General features: G+C 46.2%; 1 protein-coding gene across 1 annotated transcript in view; it reads left to right on the top strand.

Moving 5' to 3' along the window:
* The first annotated feature begins 18,192 nt into the window (after nt 1-18,192).
* Nucleotides 18,193-21,092, top strand: part of LOC128712936 (uncharacterized) — a 159,267-nt gene continuing 156,367 nt past the window's right edge. Inside the window, exon 1 of the mRNA XM_053807801.1 lies at nt 18,193-18,783. Coding sequence (XP_053663776.1) covers nt 18,193-18,783 — 591 coding nt within the window. The remainder of the gene's footprint in view (nt 18,784-21,092) is intronic.

The raw sequence follows: 21,092 nt of genomic DNA, 5'->3' as shown, positions 1-21,092 counted from the left end.
GTTTGTTTTTCCTTTGTACCCGTCACGATCACCGCTTTGCTGGGGTTCGGTTTTCTTGTACACTTTATATTCCGTTTTAGCTCAAGGGAATTAGACTTTGCACAAAACACTGGGCCTCATCAACAGCGGTCACTGGTGGAGCACTTGTTTTTTGTTTGCGCTTGGCGTTTGGACTATCTTCCAGCGCAGAACGCACACCGTACGCCGGGGTTCGTTTCACTCGTGCGACAGTCACTTCGCTACTGAACCGTCCAGCGGCCGTCATCAGACTGCCTGAACCGGGGCTGGTACGGTGTGTATGCTGCGCGAACTATCACTGCACGGCGATGGAAATGCACCATGTGCTCGGCGCGTTCGCTTTGTGTCGCTCATCTCCCATTCATCCGCTTGCCCGCTCACGCAACCCTTTCCTACCTCACGCGTACGAGAACTCTCGGTACCGGGCACAACACTTCGCATCATCCGCGGGTGAACACCCCTCCCGTCGTCGACGACCATCGACGCATCGGAGAGTTAATGTCATTTAAAGCGATTGACTGTGATTCGTTGATGCGGCACGGTACGGTTTAAACCGACCCTTTTGCCATAGCCGTGCAACCCGGCCAAATATGTCGCAAAACCGATAATCGAGTTGGGCGCGCAACGGAACGGAAAACCCGTCACTGCGCGCTGAAACCATTAGCACATTTCGAGAGTGCAGTCTCAGCTGATTTTGCGTACCGTACGTGGTGTTTGTTTGTGTTCCGTGTTTGGTGGCCTTCTGTTCCGGCTTCCCTGAAGCCTGCCAGCGGCGTTCTAATTGCATTATAACGGCGCTCGGTTTTGTATCACACACAAAACCGGTTCGCATCCGGGCGCGGAACTCTTTTTCGGTTCTCTATGTGCGCAATGTGAACTCATTAAAATTGAATGTTTTACACCTTTTCAAACAGCAGATTTTTTGTTTAATGCGTACCATGAAGTCGGCGATAGTTTTGCACACTTTCACTCTTCTTTTTGCTGCCCACAATCCAACCTCGGGTCCCTTGTCTCCCGTAGACCGTATTACGCCGTGTTTGTTCCGTTCGCGTGCCGGTTTTTTTTTTTTTTTTTTAGCTTATCGCAACCAGCGCTGCTCCACATTCGCGTCGTCGGACCACGGTTCGACCACGGGCACGAAACGGGGCGAGATTTATTGACAACGGTTGTGGTGAACTTTTGCCACATCCGAACCTTGCGCCGCGTACCGTCCCATTGTACGGGGGGCAGCAAGCTGTGGTGCGTGGCGGTGTGTTGGTGGTGCGGATCATGTGACATTTATCATTAATATGCGCGACAACTTTCATCTTTCTCCAGTTTATCGTGACCACAGCTTCTCAATCAACGCTGAATATTGGTAGCGCCGGGATTCGGAACTATGGGAAAGTTTCACTGAATGTCAGTGGACAAAACTATCAAAATTGCGTGCTTTTATTGGGCAATGCAGGGATATAAATGCTTGTACTAAAGGTGAGACTGTTAGATATTGATGTGATCTAAACAATAAAAGCCTTGGAAAACTTTATTCTATTTAATATATATTGTCGTTTTCAATTTAAATGTGAACAACCTTAGGACCTTCTTGCATAGTTTAGTTTGACGATTATACTACAATGTTATTTATTTCCTTGTGCAATTCCTGTTACTGTTTACGTTTTCGTTATTTTTATCATCTTCCGTAGACTTTTGTAATTTGTTACTACTGTTATTGTCATTGTTATGTAGGCTTGATAGCTTGGATAACTTTAATTAATAAATATGAAATATGAAATGTCAAAAATAAATCGATAAAAATTCATCGCTTTTAAGAGATTCAAGTTAATCGGTATGTTAATTAACCTTCAGACATGTATTGAAATTTTTGACAAAAACAATTTCATGACGGCCATAGTGAAAACCAAGCATCGTGTGAATAGAAACTCTTCAACATCTCTCTATCTGTTCGTCTATTCCACGAAATAATCAAGTAATATCTTATCGTATCCAGTACGACCTGATAGCAGAGGGAAGGGTTTCAGTTCGAATGCCCAATTTCTCGTGTCACCACGATGTTTCCCGAACGACGAACGGACATCATCTTGCTTCGTTCTCGTCCCTCCAGCCCTCCGGTTTGCGGTTCCGTGCAAAACATGAAGGTCAACATCGCATATCGACCGCACAACCGCACGTACACACTGTCCACGCGTCCGATTAAATTAACACAACCCGCGAAACCGTACACGGTGCGATGGCAAACTTTCTTTACCACCAATGAAACACACTCGATCGAATGTGTGTGTGTTTTTGTGTGCGACGTATTGAATATCCTTCGCGGGAGCATATCGTACGCACGGCAACTTTCTCCGGCTAGCGAAAAGCGCAAGCCGCACGAGAGGCGCGATCCGGAGGATCCGGAGGCGATGGGGCTCATAATTAATATTTGCCTTCATTAAGACACATTCACCGAAGGGAAAATCACCGCCCGTTTTGCAAACACACGATGAACTTTTAATGCATTTTGTTGGCAACATGCTCCCGTGCAGCGCTGGCGTAGGGCGCTGGTGAGCGCGGTTTAATGCGCCACAAGTATCGGTATGCGGTTAATCACTGCTGATCAGTAAACCATCAGCAAACAATACAAAAGGGAAAAAAAAGCTTTATGGCATGCTGGTGGTATGCTGGAGTGCGGAAGAAAATTCCCTCCACACCCAAATTTCTCCCCCCCGCGCGGAAAGTTCCCCTAACCAATAACGCGCCAAGTGTGTAATCTTCCCAGATCGGTAAACAAAACCGCACACCGGCCGAAAAACTTCCCAAAGACACGCAATCAAAACTTTTGCTCTCAACAACGGTAAACAAAAGCGTCCTATTCTCCGCCACGCTCAGTGTGCCCCGAAGGGAACCCAAAACTTTATCACATTATCATTACAACAGCATCGAAATGGAAAATGGCTGACAATAGTGGAGGCTAATAATCGATGCACAACAGCAACATCAGGAAGCGAATATTGCCCATTCGTCGGTTTCGCTTCCCTTTGATGCCGATCGCGCGATTTACAAAACAAGGTTTCGATATGAATAATATATGAGCACGAAGGCACGAATCTGCCTGTCGCTTTTGATTGAAATCGGTAACTGCCGCCCAGGCCGACACTGGGGAGGGCACTGATTGAAACGGGGGAAGAAACGCACTTGTCAGGGATGTGGGAAGATGGAAAATGAATCCTAGAAACCAGGATTTGGCGTGGCACTAGAGCGATTGGTTTGATCTCGAATGCCTGCGCATGGAAGAAAACAAAACAAAACATTGTACACGCAACAACCAAAAAAGAAAGGAACAACAAAGCTGTAATGGTAAAACAAAATATCCTTGACACACAAACACAGCTTGATACCTCGGTTGGCAAAAAAACGGCGAACTTTTGTTGATTGAGTTCGTCTCCTACGCGTGTTTGCATAAATCAGTTCACCGTAAACCTTCCGTCACGGAGACCTGGCCTGGAGGTGCGTGGAGTCACAAGGGAAACACAATCTCGGCCATCGAATATAACGCACCTAACATTGAATACATTAGGCCCTGAATTCAACATGCCTATTTTTTGTTTTCGTTTTGGAAGGATGTAACTTGCACTTATCTGCTGTTTATTTTTATTTACTGTTTTTTTTTGCTCCCTATGAACTGGCAAACCCTGCACCAGGACTACAGTTTTCGCCGGAAGCCATCCCGGTATTACGTGTCATGAATTTCCTACACATGACGAAACCAGAAGGGAAAAACGGAGGAAAATGGTCACAAAAAAAAAGCATCAAACCTCCGGGGAACAAATAGTTGCACATTAATATACCCTTCAAGCTTCTGCAAGGCACGCTTTGATGGATTGTTTTCTGAGCCTGCGAGTAACGGAATCTGTTCGACAAACCGCCTATGTTGTGACACTCAAAATGCGAGAAGTAAAAACAGAAGGCTGCTACATAAATTACATCGCAAGAAACATGGTTAAAAATCAACCATTTACTAAAATGTGGCCATTATTTGTGTAAGCTGATTGTAGCTTAAATTATTCAACTAGCAATCAATGATTTATGCCCGTAAATCGGTCGCTTCATTTCTTCGCCACCTGTTCACCATGGCATGTCATCGCAGCTAGATTGAAACTTGTACAAATATTCCACGCCCGGATTCTTACCCACCGAACCCGAGTTTACCCGGGTGCTCGGTGTCATATTCACCCGATACTTTAAAGGGCAGCCGACTGTTTTTTTTTTTTCGACTTTCGCCATCTCAAATACAGTCGCAGCCGACCGCCAACGCTTCAGCGCTGTACGCCCCGCCAAAGTAAACCCGGCCCGGTCTCGGTCTGTATCAATTCTCGGAAACATTTCAAATCAAGCTGTTTAATTATTAATCCTACTTGCTCCGTACGGACAGTGCTCCGGTCGGGCTTTGAGTTAGGATGAAGGTTTTTTTTATCTCACTCCGCTTGCTATCACACCACCCAGTAGTGGAGTTTTCACACCGGAAGAAAGACGCCGCCGGTACTCACCGGTTTCAGACGCGCACGGATTGCGGCACTCAACGGCAGATCCTGTTGCTAGGATGTAAATGTGGGGGGGGGAGCAATCCATGGCAGGAAGCTTCTAAAACGAAGCTCGCGGATGTACATCTTACCGCACTCAGACTGACAAAGAGCTGTCCTATTCTACGCGAACGAAACGGTTTCTTTTCATTGCACATTCAAAGGAGAACGAGAGCGCGCGCGCGCGAACGCTTGAATGATGCACTTCAAGTTCGTTTGCTGCATTTCATGCTTGGCATTACTTACCTCAACGGAAACTCCCAGCAAGAAAGTAGCGAGGTTGGGGATTAAAACATCTCCGTACTCGTGGCAGCAACAGCAACCACTCCATGCCATCGAGCTGATGTATCTGTAGCGTGGGCAAATGGATTCCCGTATTTCCATCCCGAGTATCGGATGCGCTGCACGGTACGGTTCTGACGGGCATCTCGCATCAAGCGTGATGGTAACACAACGGCAAGTAAATTACCGGCACCCTGAATGGGTTATTAAGATGCAACCGTATGTCTATACGCTGTAACTACGTGTCTGATTGATGACAGTATTCTTGCGATTGAGATGCTACACGCAAGATTAATCAACAAGTTCGCGTCGGATGGGAGACAGCAAGCTTGCGCAGGATGGTTCTGCGATACCTCCATCATCACATTTATTGAGTGATGGATGGACTGCTTTCCAGTATTGTGTAAAAGTGGTGGAACATGATAATTTATTCGATCGAACATACATCTGATGCCGCAACATTGCTATTTCAAGAAGTGAAGCGTAGATCTGTCTTTTTAACAATGCTAACTTTATTATGATTGATCCGATAATGGTTGATATGCGTATATACATAGGGACGCAACATTATTACCTACTTCCACACATCTTGCAATATATCTTGAAAGCTTTTGAGTGAAGAAGTTGCGCAAAAGTAGACGCTAGATACCGATAATATTGATGGTAAAGATCTCTTATTCTTGAGCAACCACAATTTCTAAAACGTGCATTTGAACGGCCTCTATATTGGTTAAATTTTTGATACAATCATAATAAACTAGCATTAGAATATATTGTAGAGTATTGCTCGTAATCGTAATAAATAAAACAAAAAAATTAAAATAATTTCTGCAAAAATTTAAGCCTTATTCTTCAGCTATCTGAAGACGAGTTCTGAAGATGACTAAATGACACTAATGTCCTAGTCCCCCATTTTGAGTCACTGGGATATAGTGGATTGATTAGATCATACACGAATTTATCCCAACAACGATCAGGTGCATACATTATGGAATTAAACGCCTGGATGTATGCAGTATATTATTTTATATCACCATTTACAGTATATGGCGTTGATGACTTTATCACCAACGAATTTGGATAAAGGATTCAGTTTAAACATGTTCTTGAAACTGCATGGACTCACAACGTTCGTTCCATACTTCGAGGAATTGCACGCTTCAAGAAATGTATTGTAAGGAATATCTGAATACTGACATAGTGCTTATTATTTAATGCTTTATAGCGAAACAATCTACAGAACTTTCATTCAGATTTTTCGTCCATTTCGCATGTTCAATAGACACACTACCAACTGAGCTAGTTAAACTTGAGTTTGTATTTAAAAATTCCACTCCACCGTATTTTTCTCCTAGATTTTGGAACTGTTCCAAAACACCACAGCATTGTTCGAAAGTGTTCGGACGTATATCCTGAACTTCATCTCCCTCTGTACATCATTTGACGCTTCGTGGAAAAGAAACTATTGTTGAACTTCCTGTGTAACTTATCAGCCAACTTACAGACTCATCTACGTGTAAGAAAACCTTCTTCTCAGAGCTGTCAAAAGTTCCTATCTAAACTGCTCATTCTGCCTCAACATACTGTTCCACCAACAGTGAGCAAGGCATTTTCCCAGGCAGTGCATTATCCGCTTGAATTAATTAACACTTTTCTTTTATCGGACACAATCCACTTTTAGGCTCATTCCATCAAATTACGCACTACTTACAACGGGGTTGCCGGAGTGAGCTGGGATGTGTAACAGACTGCGGTCCCCGGCGGTATATGCATCACACATGGGGCGTGAAACAAGTGCGAAAGATATCGTGTTAAGATTAAAACTTACTTTTTCCCTCTAGTGCTGCTAACTTATAACGTCAACGTGTACGTCCACATCCATACATCTTCGTTCGGCGCTAAGCTCCCTAAAGCTTCCGCGCCGAACGCATGCCGGAATGCCATTAGCGGACGGTTTCCAATCCAATCGTCGGCATCAAGCAAAGTTCCATTATCAGTCCCAGCAGTTGTGTCCAACACCCGCTTACTCACACCGTTGGCTCCCACACAGCATCACCGGGAATCGGATTGTTTAAGTTTCGCTTAAATGAAACGTTCGCCGTGCCGAGAGCTCTGCTTTCAATCTGCTGTGTACCAACTCGGTTCGCTTATTACTTCGTTTTTTTTTTTGGGGGTGATTGAATTTATGAAGCACAGACAGCACAATGATCCTTGCGTACTTCAATATCCGCCCGGCGCACACTGCCCCTCCCCGTTGTTTCGTACACGAAGTCATAAAATTGAGAGATATCAAAACAGATTGAATTTCTTTCGGGCGTAAATATGGCATCGCATTCGCCGTCGAGTATGATTCAGGGTCGGAAGCAGGTCGGTATACGGTCGGGTGCCGGCAAGAGATATCCAACTCGAGAGTGACTCGGTACGATACGGAAGTGAAGGAAACTTTTGAAAGCTAAACCGTTCCCTTCAATATATTTTATTTTTTCTTGCACACCCTTGTTTGATTTCTTTTTTGTTCAAACAACCTTTTTTCCCTTGCTCTTCTGCTTCCCGACAAACTCCTGCGGATGGCCTTTTTTGTTGTTGTTGTTATCCGGATTCCGGCACGGTTTTCGTGCAGCATCCAGCTGCTGGGGTATTTTGTCACATTTTTTTACGCTTCTTCGACTACAAGTGACACCGTTGTTTTGTTTCTCGTTTATCGTTTCCGTTTTTTTTTTGTTTCGTCCCAAGTTGACGTGACTAAGCAGCGGATTGAAATATGATGAACAGTCAGTGCCAAAAATGAGCTTGCAGCATAAAACAAGCACACAGCCACCCATTCATCCGCACACACAAACGCATTTCGGCAAGGACATCAGTGAAAGGATGTATTCATTCTTTTTCCCGTCCCGTCATCGAAGGGTTAAGCAGTAGCACTGCCGAACGCATCACGCCATTTATTTGTCGTGGCGTAACAGAACGCAGGAAAAGGGCCGGGAAAACGATCGAAGCTTTCCGTTCCGGGCGGGAGCAATACAAAAGGGGGCGTTCAGGCACAGCCTCGACCTTAACCGGCTTGATACGGGTTGATGGATGTTGGCAGGGAGAACATTTTTATCCCATTACCAACCATCCGTGGCCAGTTTGGGTTGACGGTGCAGCGCACTTTTCTTCTACGCTAATGGTGAAACACTCGCCAACCAGTGTGTGTGTGTGTGTGCCAACGTTCGAGTGGAGGGCCCCGAAAGCGCTTGCTCGGCACAACATAGTTTAATGGCCGGTACCCATTGCCCGTACCTAACTACTTACCCATCTAATGGATCGTGAACTTTGTCCCGAGGCCGGAATGCACGTACCACGTGCCCCTTTCGCATCCTGGAACCGGGGGGGGGGTCCTGAAAAGGACGGCGGTTCTTTGTTTGCCATGATTGAGCAACGCAATTCAAAGGGAGGGTTTTTTCTTCATCTTCCACGTGGTGGTCCAAAAGCAGAAACCTGAAGAATGAACGTGTGGAACAGGCACCCAACAACCCTTTCGTCGTAAAGATGACGCATGGCGATGGTTTCGACGTTTTTTTTGTTGTTGTTTTGTTTTGCTTTGGGTTTCACTCTGCCACCATCAAAACCTTATCCTGATTCCTGAGCAAACAGCGTGTCGGGTTTACCATTCCTCGGGGAGTCAGCTTTTTTTTTTTGTGCCATCGCATCTCGTTTGCTCATTTACCCAACCGAGCAGTCATTTGGGACTTTTGGCACCCCTGTAAGCAGGGGTTACTTCGGTACAACATTCCGGCAAATGCGAACTACGCCGTACCGTGGCACTGTGGCATGAGCATTACGTTTCTTTTCCTTTCCTCGACCCCTTTTAATCGGTGCTACTCGACGATGGGGTGCTTACTTCTAGATAAACATAGCACGTCCTGCACGGAAGCATATGGCGCGTGTGCGAGAGTTGATGTTTTTTTTTTTCGGGACAGAGATTACACCTCTGGAAGGGAAAATGTAAACGGACATATTGCAACTAAAAATAGTGCTATAAGCGCTAGCTTTGTCTGTTTTTTTTTGTGTAGAAATTTGGTGTTTAATAGAAGTTGGAAAAGGAGAAAAATTAAAGTTTGATAAAGACTGATATAAGAATTAGAGGATTTTTATTTTATTTTCAAGTGTGTTCTTAACCGTGTAAATGAAGCATCAAATCTTCAAAACATATCGTCTTTGTCTTCTCCAACACAAAATTGAATTGTGAACAAACACCCCTGCCGTTGATTTGAAATGGAAATCATTGCTTCTATTGTAACGTCCATGTAATGTCCTTTATTGCCCTGAATTGATTCTTATGCTGCAAAACGCGCTTGCCATCTTCCGGAACGTAATGGCACAATATTAACTTTCGTGAAAGAAAATTGAATTCACTGAAAAATATTTCGCCTTACCGAGCCAACATAATGAAGAACGAACGCGCGCGTTGTATATTGGACGCCTCCAGATTCTATCGCAGCACCGAGCGCCAAAGGGCATTCCGTTTCCATTCTTCCCATCATCCATCGACATCGTTACGAAATCGTACCACGATGTCAACTGAAACCTGCTGGCGAGACAAATAAAGCCCGAAACGAGTACAATATGCTGAAACAGATGCCACATCTTGCAATCGATGTTCCCGGTCGAACATTGTGACTTGCCCTAGCAACCCCTCCCCGTACCAACCGTACGCCGCGGTCACGGTGCAGCAATTCTCGCTTCCGGCTGTCAATTGCTTGTCAGCTAGAATTCCCAATTGTACTAATCGAGCCATCGGCGGGAAAAAAAGGCAACGAACCGCCGAAAAATAACAGAGCTGGCGTATACCGTACTTCTTGCGCATCTTCTCGCCAACCAAGGGCACCAAGCGGAAAGCGCACCAAACAGCCAATCAAACTGGCTCGGTGGTAAATCCACCCAAATCGTAATATGAGCCACCTTTACCAAACCGTGCTTGGTGGAACGGAGCGCCGGAGTCACGAATTTTTGCGCTATCACGTTTCGGGAGTTGTTTATCTTGACTCCATTTCGATCAAAACTCCGAGCGCGAGTTTTATTTTTCTTTCACTTTCGCTGCCGCAGGGCTACACAACCCTTCGGCCGCATTTTCGGCCACGTGGGGTGCGTAGTTTATCGATTCGATTCATTGCATATCGCAACACACCAAGCACTTGTCGCTCTTGAGGTTGCGTAATGGTGGAGAACGTAGGATCTTTTAGCGCCTGCAGGATAGGCAACACCCCCACCATGGTGGTAAGGGGCGCACATTGGGTAATGGGGTGATGGGCAAATTAAATTATATTTATTATTTTGCACATACGCAGGTAATTTCTTTTAAACTGCCATGATTACACAACGCACGAATCCACACAAAAAGGAGCAAAACTATCAAGTGTAACATTTTCTTGTTTTATAAGAAACGTATCAACAACGGAAAAGCCCACTGTGCCTTAGTAGGCCATTAAAAGCACGAAACACCACTCCGCTAACGTGATGCTTTCGATTTTTGCTACACGCCTGGGGCAGCCGGCACGAATTATAGTGCGCTTTATTCTTTTCTCACACTATTTTCGCACTTTCTTCCGTTCCAATTCCCAATGTTGCCCAAATGCCCAACAGGAAAGGCAAACATTCGTACGCATACTGAAGCGGCTGTGCTCTCGGGGTGCGATCGAACCCTAGCGCCCGAGTGTGTACATGAAACACTCGTAATAATAAATGTAATTGGAAACCATAAATCGGGTATTGTTTCGTCGAAGGTTCACCTTCGAGCGTTGTATCGTTACAGTGCAGCGCGAAGTAGAAATGGAATGCCCTTGGTGGAACTAGTGGAAATGCTTCGTCTACTTGTAGCACGGTTAGCCCACAGCACTATAGATACTGATCGTTCCAATACCGAAAGTGAATGCTTCCACAAAAGCAGCGAAAAAAAAGAAACAAACCTTCGTTCATTAAAATCTACAAAGCGCCCGAATGGTAGGCAATACGCTGAACAGTTCTACCCTGTTTTGGCATTTCGCCCAACCATTGTTGCGCGCGAGACGTAGTACAGCGGGCTTAAAAAGCTCGGCGTACGAAACGAGCAGAATCGCGGTAACGGTGAGGCCATGTTTAAATTTTAACATGTTTGTAATGGTTCCCGGTGTACAAGATATTGGACAAACTGGGCGCGTTGCCTACCATCCAGATCACGGGATGAACCTGTTGCGGTTCAACCGCAGTCTCGTCTGCTCGCTGTCACGAGATAGCAACAATGGTGCATTGGCTTGCCACATTTTCCCATCCCACCACTGCATGGGATCATTACGGGGAAAAGCGTACTGCCACTGCCGTTGACGGTTCGCGGTCGTCTCTCGTGAGATGATTAGCGGGGATTATGAGACAGACGACAGCAAGTCAGTACTGCGGCAGGGACGCGGTACGGTAGCGGGGATAGAAGATTAGCCCGTAATAATAAGCGGATGAGCTTCGTTTAGACATGATATATTGTGTTTCTCAGCAATGCAGTAGACTGCTATCCGCATTGCTGCAATTGAAGCGTCGAAACGGTGATTGAACCGTCCCCCGGATAAGCTTAGGGAAATATCAACCGCGTATAAAGTTTTACACGGCACATTATGGGATTGAATTGAGCTTTTACCTATTGGCAATATTATTTCCATCTAAGTGTTTCGAGCAGTCCGACTGTACTAGTGCCACAGCGTCAGTCACCACCGAAAGGTCGTAACCGATTATCAAATTCACTTTAACTCAATCCAAACCGTTTATCACATTACGTGCGGTTTGCACACTGACCCCACCGAACACCACCGGTCATCGGTCGTTGAAATGTTGCCGACAGGTGTTCGGTGGGTGTAACATTTCCCACCTGTTCCTTTTTTGCGGTGCTCCAGAAACCGGCCCAGGACAAGTGTTGGTAATGGAATTCATTTACCGCATGCGAGAGAAAATGTAGATTCATCGCAAATCCTCCAGCTCGATGGAAGTGATGGTGCTATTTTCCCTGTGTAACCACAAACCGTTCGCCCAGCCCATCCCTAAGACGACGCCCGAACGTCCTGTGGGAAAGGTCAACGTCGTGTAAATGGTTTACCCGTTGGTTGGCGCGACCCGAAACCCGGACTGTACCATTCGCTCGGCTGCAATGGAGCAACGCGGTACGCGGAAGGAAAGTATGGGCTTGTAATTAAATTTTCTCTGGCACTCTCTAAATTTGTCCGACATTAAATCCTTCCACCGGGACGCTTCGGTCGTACCCACACTTCGGCCAACTCGGGAATGTTACGCCCGAGGCGCGCACGCCGAACCGGCCGGACAGCTGCGGTGACCAAAGTCAGTAAAAGTCAGCGAATAATTGAATTTATAATTATGAAAATCTGTTGGTAAATAATTTGACCTACTCGCTGAGGGAAATGGGGAATACGCGGTGCGGAATACGTCGCCGATGCCGCAATTTTCCTGTTTACGTATTTTTCTTTTCCAGGCTGCCAGTTAATGGGGCTGGTGGAAAATTAAATTCCAAAACCCCAGCGAGAAACCCGCTGGAAGCAATCGGGTGGAAATAAGGTTGTGGCAATAAAAAGAAATACAAAGAAATATAATGTACATCTGTTAGATGCTGTTGTATGTGTGTGTGTGTGCGTGTTCGGACCTTAACAAATGGCCAAAGAACACCATCGTGCACAACTTTCCACAAAGAAACAGCTTAAAATTAATGTACCACCCACAACAGCGGGAATCTACGAAAGAAAATACGTAATAGACAAATATTTCCATTGTGTGGAAAACATCGCTTTCCTTTACTTTGCACAACCTTGCTTGTTGAAGCGCAATGCCAATTCGAGAAAAAAAAAAATCCCCATTAAATTCCTTATACAGCAGCACAACGAATTTGTCCACTTAAAACAACTTTACATTGAAGCGCGCTACGTTCGAAGCGGGCCACATGTCTCCGCCGAAGATTAACATACGCGTGTCGAGCTATTTCCGACAGCATTAGGATTATCATAACTCGTACTTCTTGGAGTTCCACATCCACAAATGGGAAGGAATGTCCAGAAGGGATGAAAGAACGGCTGGCACAACAACCCCACACACCGTACGGAAATTGTGGCACACACACACACATACTGATGCCTTAGTAAACAGCACAATGAGCAGAAGGTACGGCCAGTTCCGGGACGGCCAGTTCCTACGGATTAAGCGAGGGAAAATCCTTCCCGGAATACCCCACAGCCTGCGTGCAGTAACGAAATCAAAATGGATAACCGTCTACCATGCAGCCGTCCTTTATGCGCGTCTGTTCTTTATGTACTTGTGTCAGTGTGGTAACAGCACTGCCTACTATTCACATTCTCGTCCAGACCCGACATAAGCTTGAAAATGGCAAAATCGTATCGAGCTCGCGTCTTGAAGGTTCACATCAGTGTTCGGTGGTGCGCAACCAAGGCTGTACACAGCGGCCGTGCACGGTCGTCACAGGACATTCTTGGCAGGCTTTTTGTGACAGTAAATTGAATTCCTTGCGAAGCTTTCGCATTCTTCTGCTGCTAGCGACAGTCGACAGTCATGCTGTGGCGATGGTGACGATAATATCCGTTCCAGCCGTGTGTTCGCGCAGTACATCCGAGCAGGCCGTGAAACGATATCAGCTGTCATCTACACTGCTATGGTAGGGATAAAAAGATGATAATCTACTACCGTGTTTACGCTGTGCCTGCCTAATGTTTGTTTCACACTTCTATCGCGCATGTAATGATCCTTCAGGCGAACTGCACTATTCACTTCAAAGACAAAATGTTCAAGAAACAGCCAACAGAAAGTCGAACAGCATTTGAATAAATGATTTCACTATCGTGCTGTGATGCATGAAATCGACCATTTCTTCTCCAGAAGCAGCACGAATGCAAACGACTGAAACAGCTACTTATGAGTCAAATATTGATATTCGTTTATTTTATTTAATCTTCCGATCATTCCGATAAGCAAATCGATTTCCACTGGAACGTTCACCGTTCTGGTGCGAACGCCACGCCATGGCGTTCCCAAGATGTTATTCACTTCTGCATCCCATCTTCTACCATAAGCATAAGCCCAATGTTTCAACGATTGGACAAACGAGTGGTCAGGAATGTTTTCCCAATGCAAGAAACGTAAAAGCGAGAACATCGACCGACACGCTAGTTGGCTAACATATTGCCCCGTCAGGTCCTTACGGTATCGGTTTTGGGATCGGCATTGAATATTTATGACTTCCGATCGATGTTTTGGCCAAACCCGTGTGCTTTCAATTAATAATTCTGTACTTCTGAGAGTTAATGCGTTGGTTTCCTTTTATGCAGTAGACAACATATGACCTGACAGTTGTATGTAGTGATCATTGCACGCGTGTGTGCATGGATTGTACAAGTGTGCGCTATAGGGAAAGGGTACGCCATTTTGTATCCTTCTCACTAAAAGAAATGAATTACTTTATTCAATCTCATTTGTACCTACTTTTCGAGATAAATTCTCGTGATGAAACTTCAAATGCTTGAGCAAACACAATCTATAGCTTATTTAATTACCCGTAAGTCCCATGCGAGTGAGATTTCGTTTTAATTAGAATGGTTTATTCCCAGGAACTGCCCACTCTATATGTCATGCCGTTGCTTCCTTTCGAGAAACATGTTGAATATGAATTATGCTTCGATATATTGTGAGACTCAGCTTAGTTTTGCGATTGCTACCCACTTCCAATTGAAACGGCTAACAACTGTATACCACACATCGCCACCATACCGTCAAACGGAACGCCTAGAGTGTATGCAATTTATTGCTAAACTTTCACGTCCCAATCGCAAACGGTACGGCAAGGCAAAGCATCACATCCTCCGGGGACAGGTCAGCACCATCATCAATATGTCAATCAGTTTTTCAGCAAAGCCGCCTGTCGGCCGCAAGCCTACCACCCATGCCGACCACCAGCGCCGAAACTTTCGTCCCTCTGCGGTAACATATCTCACTGTGCTCCTCGGGGGCACAATATATCTACCCACAACGGTACGGTGTGCCATGGGTACGAGCAAAACAAAACAAAACAAACCCAATATTGAGCGACAATCTCGCCCCGCTAAGCTCTCCACTCGACAGCGGAACAAACTGATTCGCTCATTCAATCTGAGTTTGTTTGGAGGAAAAACTTTCGATATTATTTTCCATTTTGCCCCCGTCTCCGGGCTTCGGGTCGTTGCGAGTGCTTTTGCACGGTACGGTCCGAACAAACGGTGCCAAAGTGCTGTACCGCCACAGGGCCGTGCTCGGCTCGCTACAGAACGAGGTAACTTTTCTCTCGAATCACCGCCTGCTTAATAAAGCGATACAGGGTCAAATGCGCACCGGATGTGTATTGGGTGAATTTACATGAATGTTTTTTTTTTGTAGGGCTGAAAGTAAGGGGAAAACGATTTGAAAATGGTTGCAGTAAGGGGAAGGGAAATATCCCCCCACGGGGGTAACATTGTTTGGAAAATTGTTTTATTAGTGAAGCATTGCAATTGACCTACTTCCTGATGTGGATTATGTGGGGTCTGTTCGATGGGTTTAAAAAAGTTTCTCCAATTAATTTATAAATCTTCTATACAATTTTATATATTGAACTAAATAATAACACTAAAAAGAGCTAGTTTTTGAACTAGAAACAACAAGTACTGATTACATACTTACTTATCAATCGATTCGCGGTCTAGGCCTGTTGCAGGAGTCTTTTAAACCGCTCACGGTCGAGCGTTGTCGTCTGCCAATCCATTATTCCGGCCTTTCTGGCGGACGCATCAACACCATCACTCCGTCTCAAATTGGGCCTACCACGCCTTCACTGCCCATGTGGACGACCTAAAAGGACTTTGCGGGCTTGGTTGTCCGGTGTCATTCTCATAACGTGACCAACCCACCGGAGCCTGGCGAGTCTAATCCACTGTACGACGGTGAGTTCACCTTACAGCTCGTAGAGCATGTCATTGAAGCGGCTCATCCATCGTCCTTCCACACATACGGGGCTAATAAATTCTCCTGAGCATCTTCCTCTTGAATGCGGCTAAGAGGATTTCGTCAGTTTTGGACAAAATCCATGTCTGAGAGCCGTATATGAGTACTGGAACTTTATAGGTTCTATATAGTCCCAGACACTCAGACTCAGACAACAAGTATCGGTAGTCTTGATAGATAAAATTATAAATAAAACAGCGCAAACAGTAATGTTTTCTATGACAACAACTCCTCCAAAAGGAAGGTATTCATACACCAATCGAGATTTAAAACGAGCTAAAAGCGAAACCCTTAGCATAACATAGTCCCCGAATGCAAAGTTAACCACACAAATCCCAATTGGGTTGGGATGGTCGGTGTGCTTTTTGCGAACCAAAAGAGTCGACCACTAACCGATTGAGCACCGGCATAATATGTACATGGCACCGGGGCCTCCCAGGCGGCCGCACAAACAGGTGATGAATTATGGTGAAATTAGCGGGAACTTATCCGTTCAACACCAAACAACACCCTGCCCACACCGTGCACACGCAAGCAAACCGGGAAGGAAAAGATTACCTTGTAGCGTCCCCAAACCCCATCACCCGACACCGGATTATCAAACGCGATGGTCGGCATTTAGGAAGCGAGTGGTTGGGGTTTGGGAAGGATGTACTTCCGTCTCGAGGGATGGAAAGGCAAAGTGTAACCTCCGTGTGGCAGAGGGAGACCATTGTGGAAAGTGTGCAAAATATCCCGGTCATACTTTCGCACACTAATCCCACATGAGACGGATCGTTGCATCGTAGCGTGGCAGTGTTGCCAGCACGAATGATTGTTTATCCTCTGAGCAAAGTGGAAAAACGGAGCTAAAATGGAGCCGTTTGGGCCAACAAAAAAAGAATTGTCCCGTTGCTTGTTTGTACTACTCGTTCGCAGCAGGATTGTAGCAAACCGATTGCAATGTAACTTGCAAACTAAAGCAATTTTAAATAAAACTTCTATCCGCACACTGTTGATACTCATCTTGCACACTAAATATCCAACGGAACCTTTGGGGCGGTGCCCCCGAGCAGCAGTGTCCGAAGCTTATCAAAAGCCTTTGTTTCCCCCGTTCCCGCATTTAATCCCTCTTGCAGTACCTCTATGTTTCATATTTTACACTCCTGGACGGGAGATCCCCCATCTTGCAGCACTGGTTTGGGGTTGCCGTTTTTCTGTTTCTTCTGGTTGCCAGCAACACATACGGAACACTACACACCATCCACCCTCATTATGCTAAACACAATATATACGAGTGCGCATTTTCTATATCCATGCATTATGCTTGTTTTCATTGCAGAGCGCTAAACTTCCAGCGCCAACCGGGTACGGTCGCCGGTCCACGGGTTGGACAGCACGTGTAAGCGCCCGTGGATGCTGTACGCCCCAGCGAACGGTGTGGTACCACAGCCACCACCTGCAGAACAACGGTCGACCGGTTCCGTCTGGCTGTGAGCTGTTCAATTTACGTGTACCATACCGAACGTACAGATTCCACCCACCAGAACCAGCGGACCGGGCTGTTTGTGTCGGGGGAGGGTTTTTTTTTGTGTTGTCCCCGGAACCGCTTCACCGGCCAACGATGAATATTCGAACGAAGGCGTTGTGATTATGGTGCGGCCTTTGTGCGGCTCGGAAAAAGGCCAGTGTGCATCGGGCGTTAACTAGCGCCGTGTGTGTGTGTGGAATCCATGTGAACTGGCGTGTGGAGTGCTTTTCCAACCCTGAAGTGAACCGTGAATTGCTTCTGCCGGAGAGAGTCCGTGAGATCCGTTCACCATCATCTGTTTTTCCCACATACGTACGGCTGATAGAGGGTCCGGTGGGTAGACCTTCAACCGAAGGAAACCTCGTGCCAGGAAAGCGTAAGGTTGAGAATACATAAACCCTCATCTTGTACCCCATTTTACGGTGGAATGATGAAAAGTGCATTCGTGCAACTACTCACCCCTGGTTGAGCTGGTGGAAAACAGTGACCCACGTCGTGCAGTACCGATCGATCCGATCCGGTCTGTTGTGCTAGTGCAAGTGAAGTGGAACGAGTTGGGTGACTGTGTAGAACCATCAATCTAGCGACGAGCTTGTTGATCCGGTCACACCAACTGTGCTTTGGTGCAATTTTCCATCCCGGATTTTCCCGGGTTGCAGTGAGACATACGGCAACACACAAGCAAAGCAACGACAACAGAAACTATACAGCTTCCAGTTGTTCGGTGTACGATTCGTAACGGGTGACCTTCATAATTTCCCTTTCCTGTGTTCCCTTTCGGTCCCGGTACGGCTTTCAATGGTGAATCTCGTCGAGCGGGCAACCACAGACACGACGACGACGACGACACCACCACCGCCACCGACGACGACGGCTACAGATGTGAGCAGCTTGCAGCAAACCAGCCTCTTTCCCTCGACTGTGCCAACGGTGGCCGGGTCGACCACCGCCGAGAATCGGTTCCCATTGTTCCTCGACCAGGCAGGCACCGGTGCCGCACCCGACTCGGACAACGACGAACGAATATCCACCGATGAGGGTGACGACGACGACGATCTGCACCATCAGGAACACCGCGGCAAAGCAGTAGATAGGTTACAGAACCGAAGAATTGGACACCGGTCGGCACGGTCACCATTGGCTCTTAACGGGACAGCGAAAAAACGTTGCCTTCGCCCACCGACCCACAGTCCGTACAGTGTGGAGCTTGGCCCGCTGGACGGTGACTTACGGCGCGCGTGTGACGACAACGGTACCGACCACGAGCACGCAATGACATCGACCGTTGCAGCTGTCACAGCAGCCGCCAATAAAGCTGTCGCTGCACTGATGCAGTACCGACAGCAGCAACAGCAGCAACAGCAATCACAGCAAGCGTCATCAGCAAACGTGAGTAAATCATCTGTATAGTAAGCTTTGCGATTTTTTTTCTCCATACAATGAACATGTTGTTAGCGCCCGCGAGGTAGGCAATCCCGTGTTACACCTGTGTCATTTGTGTCGTACGCTTGCAAGCGACATGCCATGGAGTTGCCCAGTACTTCACTTTGAACCTGAAAGTAAGGCACGAAATGGAATAAAAAAAAAACCACCACTCCCCGACGCTTTCTCTCTATTTCGCGTAACAAGATTTACGTCTAATTTGTTCACATCCAATTTCCAATCGATTGCTACCATTAGACGATTTCGGTTGGCCTGAGTGGCAAGTGAAAAAGTGAAAGTCTAATCAGATTTAGCGCCCAGAAGTGATGATGGGGAAAGCATTCGCTTTCACTCGCAGCTTCAGCTTCAGTGAATGGAGCAAGAGTGCGGTGCCGGCTTCTGGCCGTAGCAGGCTGGCAATAACTTATTTATTTGGGCAAAATACGAGCGTCCTCAAATCTGAGTCCCGCCACAGATCCAGACAAGACAGGAAATGAAATGGGATTTGTGTGCGTCTTTATTGTGGGGGTTTTTTTTTTGTTGTTGCGTGTGTTTGTGTGTGTGCTAATATTATCATTTTTATTTCAATTGGTACTCTTTTTTGTTACTGCAAACCCCATTTTGTGGATCCCGGATGGCAGCAGTAGGGAGAGGCCACTGCAGTGACACAGTACGAAGGGAACGCATGTCCGTGTCGTAAAACGTTTCATAAATTGTGCAGAATGGATAAAGGCACTCCCGGAGTTTGGGCTATATAAAAACCCCCCCATTAACTTGGTTCTCCCGAGCTGGTTCATGACTTTTCTTTCTAGCAACATGGAAGGAATATTAAACGATCGCTTCCTTGGGCAGCATCCGTCTTGGAGCAACATCGAAACATCGATTACGGACGTACAATTTGGGCGCTTTGGCGAAAAGCGAAAGTACACAGCATTCGCTCTTCCCCAAACAGGCACCATCTCTTCTCTGCCAAGATAAACCCACTGCCCGGGACACGCATAATGCAGTGGGAATGAAAATAATTTCATGAATTTTAATTTCCCTCCTGGGCCCTGGTGGCGCTACAACGGGCCGACTTCTCAACGTTTTGTTGCAGAATTGCCAACAGGAAATTGGAATACTCGCAGGCATTCCGATCCGATTCACTTTGCCCGAACGTTTCGATCGTTGTCGCTCTCGCTCAATTGTTGTGCTTGAGCAATTGAAGCGTACGGCAGTGTTTTTGGTATTGCATAAAGCATAGGCGCGCACACACAGGAGTGCGCTCTACATATCTATTCTACCATACGCGATTGACGTACGAATCTTGTTGCAAACTGGGGATGGTTATCGTGGAAAACAAACACCAATTCGCTCTCGTGCATCAAACGGGCCGAAATGGAAAAGTGAAAGCGCCTCGGCTTCTTGCGGGAATTTTCTTCCCGCTACACCCAGGCTCCAAACGAACCGAACATAAAACAATGCTGCCTGAAGAAGATGCTAATAAAAGAAACAGTACCGGTTTCCGTACGCCCCGGTCGAACTTTTCCCCCCTCCCAAAGTGCCAAATGGGTCGCGCGCCTTCGTGTGGTAAGTGGTAAGTGAATGTTGTGTACCACATTAATGCGCCTGCAAGATAGACTACCCACATTACATCGCAACGCACCGCGAACGAATGAAACCGGAGTCGAAGTTCGACGGCATAAGAATAAATTAACAATCGGGGGTGAGAAAACTTTGGCGTTTGGTTTGTTTGGCCCGGTCCGGGCAAAGGAGTGCGAGGAATCCAGATGGGACTCGGTACGTTGGGCGATGTGTTTTTTTTTCTTCGTTTGTTCCTTTCTTTTGACTTTGAATTTCCCAAAAGTCAGCTTCTGTGTTTCACATGACAGTACTTGTGCAATGCAAAAACGGTGTCTGTCTGTGGAAAGCTGGATGGTATGGGGGGGGGACCTTTATGTGGTGAGGAAATTAATAACATCAATGAAGCAGCCATTACAGTTGGAAGATCGGTGGGGAATAAGCGTAGTGAGGAGATGTAAAATGAAATTTAAGATGTGCGATACGCGATTGTATAACAAATATTCTTTCAAGTGAAGATGGGGCAATAGAACCTCTAACATTCACTGCAATCTCTTACAAATCCGGTATGACAACTAGCTCCTCAAACAATAGTAACTTGCAAAATGGCGGTCACAATTTTTCGGGAGCTGTTAAAACATTTTGCTCTCCAAAATACTTCGAAAACTCTCAATGATTACTCACCCGTTTTGATCCTCTGGACCCTGAAGAAGCCC

This window comes from Anopheles marshallii, chromosome 3 (genome assembly GCF_943734725.1).
Source record: "Anopheles marshallii chromosome 3, idAnoMarsDA_429_01, whole genome shotgun sequence".
Classification (NCBI taxonomy): domain Eukaryota; kingdom Metazoa; phylum Arthropoda; class Insecta; order Diptera; family Culicidae; genus Anopheles; species Anopheles marshallii.
Note: the sequence above shows the minus strand (reverse complement) of the source record. Positions and strands in the feature narration are given on the sequence as shown.